Consider the following 8,714-nt stretch of genomic DNA (forward strand, 5'->3'; position numbering starts at 1 on the left):
TGAGAGCATCGGTAACAGCTTTAATTCCCAAGTTGTTATCGATGTTCAGCTTTTACAGAATACTATCTCAAACCATTAGCTCAAAAGTTGCCCTCTTTTGTCAAAGATACAACTCATTTATTGCAAAAAATCGAAGATCTAAATAAGGATGGGCCATTCCCCAAGGCACTCTTCTCGTTTCTTGGGACGTTGTCTCGATGTTTCCAAACATCGATAACAACTTGGGAATTAAAGCTGTTACCGATGCTCTCAATTCGCGTGAAATTCAGGTCCCATCCACTCCATGTATTGTTGAAGCTGTCAAGATCTGTCTTGAACACAACAATTCCAACTTTCAAGGCAAACATTTCCTACAAATTCATGGAACGGCTATGGGCCCGAAAAATGCTTGTAGTTACGCTGATTTAGCAATGGGAGTTATTGACCAAAAGGCTAAGTCCGGTACAATCAAACCCAGATTATGGTGGCGGTATAGAGACGACATTTTCGATCTATGGACGCAAGGTGCCACTAAACTTAATGATTTCACTGATTTCATTAATGCTTTATATCCCACCATAAAATTTACTGTAGTATCATCTGAAACCTCTCTCAACGTCTTAGATCTCACACTTTCATTGGTTGACGGGTATATTCAAACGGATGTATATTCTAAACCTACTGACCATCATATGTACTTATTACGTAACAGTGCTCACCCAAGGCATTGCACTAAGGCAATCCCATTTGGAGTTGCCACCCGGATTCGCAGAAACTGTTCAACCATTGAAAAATTTGACCAACGTAGTGAAGAATACCAGACATATCTCGTTGAGAGAGGTTATAATCCAGCGGAAGTCAATAAGCAATTTTTAAGGGCAAAAGATCTACCCAGGGAGGACTTACTCGCCTCGAAACCGAAAGACAAAAAAATCGTCTTTCCTCTGGTAGTCGACTACAACCCTCATCTACCTAACATCAGCAAAATCATCAAATCATTTAGTCATCTTATTTATGAATCGCCATTGCTATCCCAGATTTTCCCAAAGGGGTCAATTATTCCTTCTTATCGAAGACCCAAAAACATAAAAGAGATTCTAGCAAGGCCTAAAAAAACCCATTACAGCAATAACACTCCCGTAGGATGTTTTAAATGTAAGAACAAATGTGATCTATGCAAACATTATCTTGTTGAAAATAAGATCTTTCACAGCGCGTGTACAGGCCGTTTTTACTCCATTAGACAGAATGTACACTGTAGGTCGAAGAATGTCATCTATTTAGTCACCTGTAAAACATGTAAGATTCAATACGTAGGTTCAACATCGAATGAATTCAAGGTCAGATTTCGTAATCACAAATCGGCTATGTTGACCAACAAGGCCACGTGTGAATTGGCCGTCCATTTCAATAGAAAAGAACATCACATGTCTGACTTTGAGTTCATTGTTATTGAAAAAATTGTTAATGACACTACTGATGATATGGACAAGGTTTTACTTACAAGAGAGGCTTTTTGGTGCGCACAGTTATGCACCCTCCAACCTTACGGCTTGAACAAAAGATCCGAGTTTAATTCCAAAAATAGAATAAGGTTTAATTAATCATTCACTGGAGTAATTGTGCAACCAGTTGGGCTTTTTTTCCAATTACGCTGTGCAGATCGGCATTCTCACAGGCCCTGTTCAGGGATTCCATTACTTCTTAGGGGCCCTGGGCTCATCATTTCGCCACCTTATTGCATGATTTACTAAGTCCTGTTGTTTATTTTAAATTACTAGTTTCGATATCTGGTGATTAACGCCTTTTTCGGAATAGAGCTAACTATTTCTTATCTCACGTATTGTCCACTCGATTTATTCCAACCGCACGTATTACATGACATATTATTGTGATTTTTTAAATTTTTTTGTAATTTTAAACATTTTACACCTTTTGGTTCATAGTTTTGTATAAATAGCGCAAGTTCAGTTGTACCAGGTATTTTTAGTTTTTAGTTTTTAGCGTGTACTGAAGAAGCCCGAAGGGCGAAACGTTTACACGAAATTATAATATACCAGACCTGTGAGAAGTTCGCCAGCGACTCATTTTTCATTCTTCCTATATATATATATATATTTTTTAAGAGGAAAAAAGGACGCAACTACATTTCCCGACAAGCCTGTTTCGTGAATCGCTTCACTCTTCAGGGGTTTATATATATATATATATATATATATATTTATATATATATATAGAGATAGATATAGATATGTATATATATATATATATATATATATATATATCTATATATGTATGAAGTGTCACTTAGAAAAACACAAACTCAATATAACTCTTACATGATATAATTTGAACTCGCAACTGAAATAATATTAAACAATGTTAGCATCGGCAACGTTCTCAAAGTCGTGCCCTACGCATTTATGTAAGCTCTAGTCCGGCAGGAAATACTATTATGGGATGAAATTAACATTTCGGTGCCAGTTTTGAATAAGTTGCTGGTGTTTCTACTTTTTCTGGTGGAAGTCCTTTACAGTAAACGGCGAAAAGCAATTTCCTTTTGACAAACTCGTACTTTCAGCTACAACTTTTTGATGTAAACTTGTCGCAGACCAGCTTTCGAGGACGAATTGAATACGCCAGACTGCCCAATGCGGATACACAATAACGAAATCGTACTCAAAGTCAAACTCGTTGTCGATACTAACTTTCTCTAACCTCTTGATTACTCAGTCGATCATTATCATCATTATCTCGGATTTTTGAGAAGCAAATATCTCCGAGTATGTGGGTTCGTTTACGTCCCACAGGGTTATAAACAGTGAAGGGTTGTGAGATGGGGCCTACGGTGTATCGTCCTTATCCGGAAAGACTAGAGAGCCTAACCATTTTTGGATGCTATTAGAAAAGCAGTACTGTCTCCTTAGTTATGTAAAGACCCCAAGTGTTGGTTCGGCCGAGTTTTGGATCCCGCACAGTAGTCCGATGCTCAACAAAAGACCCAACCGTTCGGCTGTCTGCTCAGATGATAGAGCAACGTAGCAGATATCTCGCGACCATTTCTTCGCACGTCGTCCAATCCTGCTTTCTTCTTCTTTCTTTCATTTTTTTTTTTTTTTTTTTGTTTTTCTTTTTTCTTAAGACAGCTTAAGTTGCTTATGTAACTTTCATTTCAGTCGACAACTCTTCTAGCGTTCTGAAAACAATTTTCCTCTAGCCGTTTGGAAATGAAGAAAAAATCAAGCAACTATTTTAACCAAACAAAGTTATCCAAAAAATACTCCTTAAGGTGTATGCACGGACACTAAGATGAAATATTTATCTTACTGTTAAAGGTGCTTGAATTAACCAAGACGATCACAAAGGAGACTAATGCTGATAACGCAAAGAACAAATTCATCAAGATAATTAACGCCTCTGACCAATTCTACAGTGTAGAAGATATCCCAGCAAATGAATCTGATTCAAATGCACACAAGCTCTGCATAAGCGATGAAAAAGCGGCCATGTATCGTCCAAAGAGGACTGCTGCCATGAAAAACTGGTTCTCTTACACCAAAGAGGTGAGATATGAATAAAAGTGGAAGAGTTCTGATAAGCAAAACTTATTAATTAATCCCGGCGACCTTGAAATTCTGTAAATTAAGTAACTAAATGTTTGAAGAAGACAATGATGATTCGTTTTTTAATACTCATGTTAAGTCTATTTTCAGAAACTATGTTCGAATTTTGGAAAACCCTATACTGTCCGCAGAGTGATACAAGTAATTCCTGGCTTAAACACACTAGGGAGCTCAAGCACGCGCGTTTCTGAGACGTGGGCGGCAATCGCAAAAGGACATTTCTCGTGCCAGGACAGTGATATCTCCCAGATTTTTATGCTAATCATATCTAATGGAGAAAAGATACTTAGCAATGTAAATGTGGTTGTGTGAAGACAAGCTAAAAGGGAAAACTACACACTTCCGGTTGCCGTCCGCGTCTCAAAATGTGTTGATGTCGAAAAAGTTAACTTTAATCGGTGAGAGTATACTATTCGAAAATGAAGCAACTGATTTAGTCATCGTTACACTACCACGCATTCAAGGAATATCAGGAAAAATCGCAAGGAAACTAAACCATTTAAATAGATTTTCAATGTTTCCAAAACTGACCCATAACTGACTGTAGCCTCTATCTAAAAATTTAAAAACAAATTCAATTAAGATTTATCAACTGGAGTAATTTATAAAATTAATTGCATAGATTGTGATGAAGTTTACATCGGACGAAGATTAAGAGTATTTACCATCAAGAATAACAGAGCACAAAAGAGCTATTTTCAGTGGTTCAACATTCCACTAAAAGACAATCACGAAATTGATATCTCGACTAACCGAAACGTCTACTTTTAAGAGTTGTTGTTATCTGTCAATACTTTCCCCAGATTCTAGCAACAATGGATTATGAGATTGCAGACCTTTTCCACGTGACCGGTCCATATCAGTCGACTCCAGGCTGCCCTATCAAATTGCAAAACGTCTTTAACCCCTCCAGCGCTGTCCCTTTCTACATACAGTCTGATTCGAGATGCTCCCGAGTGGCATCTTACAATATGCCCTTCTTCTTAAAGAGACCTGGGCCCAGGTATGAATCAAAGACGATGGCGGCGCATGAGGCAAGGCCTGGGCACCACACTCAGGTTAAGTGAAATAAGAGAATCCATAGTATGTACGATGTAAATACACTGCATTCAATAAAGATTAAATCATTATGAGTGTCATAGGAACCATGCGTTTTAATCATACCACTTGCATTTAAGTTTACTGGTCGTTCATTGAAACTACTTGATCTTTGAACGTACCAAACACTGAGAACCGTTTACAAATGTGTACGTCTTCACAGATTTTGACTTCATTTATTTTTGTGAGCACCCAATGGGATACTTAATCACTTACACTCCACACTCATTTGTAGGTGCAAGGTTATACGGAGCGGTTTACGGACACATGCGGGGGTCCCATTGGTTGGATAGCATCAAGCACAATCTATCTTTCATTTTCTGAGGGCTGGGCTTTGTATTCGGAGAATCCACTGATTCCTACATACACCAAGATGTATGAGGCTGATCCAATTAGCAAGTACGGGATGTTAAAGTGGCAGGTATGTCAATCAGTCAATCAATCTTTGTCGGTCGGTGAAGTAATCTTCATTGGTACCAGTATATATCAATTTCAATTTTACAACTTGTGCGGTTGATATAGTAAAGAAATGGGTTTATCATCTGGGTTGATATGGTAAATTGACCACCGAATAAAAATTTGAAAGCTGACTTTTCAAGGGTTAGTCCTTCGCTCTTAAACTCGGACGAAGGGCTAACGTACGAAACGTGAGCTTTTGCATTTATCTACAGTGGTCAATTAATTTACCATATAAACCCAGTTAATAAACTCATTTTTTGTTTTTCACTTCCACACCGACGCAGCACCAAAGTTTCTTTCGAAGGTAAACCCCTTCAACCTAATATATTATTCAGTACGAGCTGCCGGGAATAACCATGATGGCTAACGGAACCAGGCAGTCACAATTTCCGTTAAATAAATGAGAAAGATAAGTTGATAAGTAAGCAAAAAGCAACGTCCACTGTAAGGAACTAAATCAAGGCATGTGACAGGGGCAGGCCATAGGAACCCAACAAAACGAAAATGTCTAAAATACACCAGTAAATAGCAGGTGAATGGTGCAGTGAGGCCCCAAAGACAATTATCAACCACAAAGAAAACCCAAGATATAGCTATCTTCTCAAAACAGCTAGTACTTTAGCTACCATCGCCTAAATAACCAATTGGCCATCATCGTTAAGATTGTGGGGTAGCATTGGGTTCAAAATCAAGCAGTAACAACACTGGCAATTTTCAGTGCAGTTTGTGATCTTTCGGTGTTGGGCAATTACGAACTTTCATGTTTCATCATCATCAAGTAGTTACTGTTCAGTATACGAAAGAATTTGTTTTTCAATTTTCAGCTGCCGCTTATATAGGGAAAGAACAATGGAGTAGCTAAGAACCAATGAAAAGGCATTGACGTCACAGTCAAACGAGTTGAAGCAAGTTTAAGGGTTGGTTAGAAAAACCAGTTTTGAAGATGATCACTATTCAAAAGGGTCTCCTTAATAATGTTAACTAGAAAAAAACCCGTCAAACCGGTTTGCTTTTCATCTTTATGGCACACCCAGAAATGGACACACACAAAAAAGAAAAGAATGAACACGAGGCAATATTTCATATCAACACAATTTATTTTATTGAATAAACATAAGAAATTACCACAATCAAGTTCCAAAGCAATCGATGGAGAAATGATTACAATCAAGTTCAAAGCAAACGATGGCGAAATTATTACAATCAAGTTTCAAAGCAAATGATGGTCCTGAATGTTACACAGAATCAGTCACTTTATCTATTCTTGAAAATTGTCTCCTGAGCTTGGGACTTCGCATCATATCCTTCTTTGCATTTTCTCTTCGTTCGTAAACTGGAGACCCCCTTGCAGAATATGTATCCACAGGCATCTCGTCAGCCCATTAAAAGTATGTACACGCGTCCTTCAATTCCTTCTTCATGTAAAGTAGGGTCTAAATGGATTCTTTACTGATCGTAACACCCTTCATGTAGGCGTCTCCATACGCTTGCACAGTAGCCGCTTACCACCCTCAAATATTTGGTACTCATGGATCACAAGGTCACACACACATTGTTGATAACCATGGATACTCTCTTCAGGGCAGAAGAAGGGACATTCTTTCCAATATAATCAGCGAATGTAAGGTATACCAGAGGCGGGCTTGATGACTTCAAGGTCTTGAAGACAGAGTCCACATTTTGAGTAACTCATCTTGAAAGTGATGTGTGATGAGCACGGTCACAGTGTCTTTATAAGGGTTTTGAAAACCAGCTTATCACCGGTCAAACTCGTTAACCCCATTAATTAGTAATCAAGTCTAGCCAGTACCAACAGGTTTTGAAAAACTGGTCAAGCTGCAGAAGAAGTTTCTCAATGTATTTTTGTTCCTCATGTGGTGGCGTGTTAGCGACCCAATCTTGTTCGTACGGCACCATTGCATCCAACACGTCCAATAAATTATGCCATAGCCAATAGACATTCTCGCGATATTTATCCAAATCTGTTCTATTTAAACATGACATCGCTTTTTGATGATCATGGACTAATAGTGGTTCCTGCTTATAAATATCCTTATACACCAAGAAGGCAAAAGTGATCCAGTAGGCTTCCTTTACTCTTTCTTCTTCAAGCTCTTCACAACACGAGCTGCTCTTATTTTTGTTTATATTGGATGCCATGATCTTCACTCAAAACAAACAAGACAGCAACCGATATCCTTCTGTTATATATTGTCTTTCTGTAGGTGAACAGGTTTTTTTTCCTTTTTCTTTTTTTTCCGGTTCAGTATGGTTCCCATTGTCTATTTCTTCTCAGTCTTGCTACCATAAGTGTTCTTGGTTTCCTTGTTATTCTCCTTTTACGAGTCGGCGTAGACAAAGGAGTTTCCAAAATAAATGCTGGCACCGCGGGTAAAACCGGCTCATCGACTTTTGCAGCAGGAAGTTTAGATTGACTAGCAAGTGTTGATTGTAGTGTTTCTGGAACAGGTATTGTTTCTGAGGGAGGTGTTCTTTTTCCCCATGACGCAGATCTGACAACGGGAAGGGGAATTAGATTTGCTCAATCCAGTTGCACCTGTAGATTTTAGTGTAGCGGGAAGATCTCTCGACAGTACCTTTTTAGGCTTTTCTAAAGGTGTCGTAGGAGGGTTGATAGGACTTACTTTAGTTGGAGCTGGTGTGACGGTTGTCGTCACAGTAGGTTTCACAGTAGCCTCGATCTTCATTTGTTATCTACCCGACACGGTGAATCCAGTGAACGACACGTGTATGGAGGACCTTCTTGAGAGTACCATTCGCAAAATTGAACGTTTCAAGAAGCTTGGATTTCAGGTAGAAGTGAAATGGGAATGCGAATTTAAACAAGGAGTGACCACGAACCTAGAGATGAAGTCCTTTATTGAAAGCCTCAAGTTTGGCACCTCCTTAGAGCCTCGACAGGCGTTCTTTAGAGGACGTACCAATGCGGTCTGTCTTTACAAGCGCGTGAACGAGAACGAGAAGATCCATTACGTCGACTTTACATCATTATACCAATGGACAAACAAATATTGCAAAATTCCATCCCAGCATCCTGAAATTTTTAACAAGTGAAGCCTTAATCAATTGTTCACCCAATGAGTTTTTTGGGCTGATTAGTTGTGACATCCTTCCACCGCCCTTTATGTTCCATCCTATGTTACCCTACCGTGCCAATGGAAAACTGATGTTTCCTCTTTGTAGAACGTGTGCCGAGACCCTGCAACAATTCTCCGTGAACATAACGAAGAAGAACGCATGCTTTCTGGAATGGAGATTGCTAAAGCATTGGAGTTGGGATATCGTATGGTTCGAATGATAGAGGTATGGCATTTTCCTCAGAAATCGTCTAAACGTTTCACCGGGTACATCGATACCTTCCTTAAAATCAAACAAGAGGCGAGTGGTTGGCCCTCCTGGTTTGAGACAGAAGCTCAAAAACAGCAGTACATCACAGAGTATGAACAGAAAGAAGGGATCAAGTTGGAGTATGGAGAGATTAAGAAGAACCACGGATTACGCTCACTGGCCAAGCTGATGTTGAATTCCTTTTGA

General features: G+C 39.0%; 1 protein-coding gene across 1 annotated transcript in view; it reads left to right on the plus strand.

Moving 5' to 3' along the window:
• LOC137981677 (uncharacterized) overlaps positions 1-8,714 on the plus strand; it is a 22,706-nt gene extending 13,992 nt beyond the window's left edge. The window contains exons 4-8 of the mRNA XM_068828748.1: positions 3,315-3,542; positions 4,406-4,660; positions 4,936-5,160; positions 6,633-6,785; positions 8,364-8,714. Of these exons, the coding sequence (XP_068684849.1) occupies positions 3,315-3,542; positions 4,406-4,660; positions 4,936-5,160; positions 6,633-6,785; positions 8,364-8,714 (1,212 nt within the window). The remainder of the gene's footprint in view (positions 1-3,314; positions 3,543-4,405; positions 4,661-4,935; positions 5,161-6,632; positions 6,786-8,363) is intronic.

The sequence above is a fragment of the Montipora foliosa genome, chromosome 13, assembly GCF_036669935.1.
Source record: "Montipora foliosa isolate CH-2021 chromosome 13, ASM3666993v2, whole genome shotgun sequence".
In the NCBI taxonomy this organism is placed as follows: Eukaryota; Metazoa; Cnidaria; class Anthozoa; order Scleractinia; family Acroporidae; genus Montipora; species Montipora foliosa.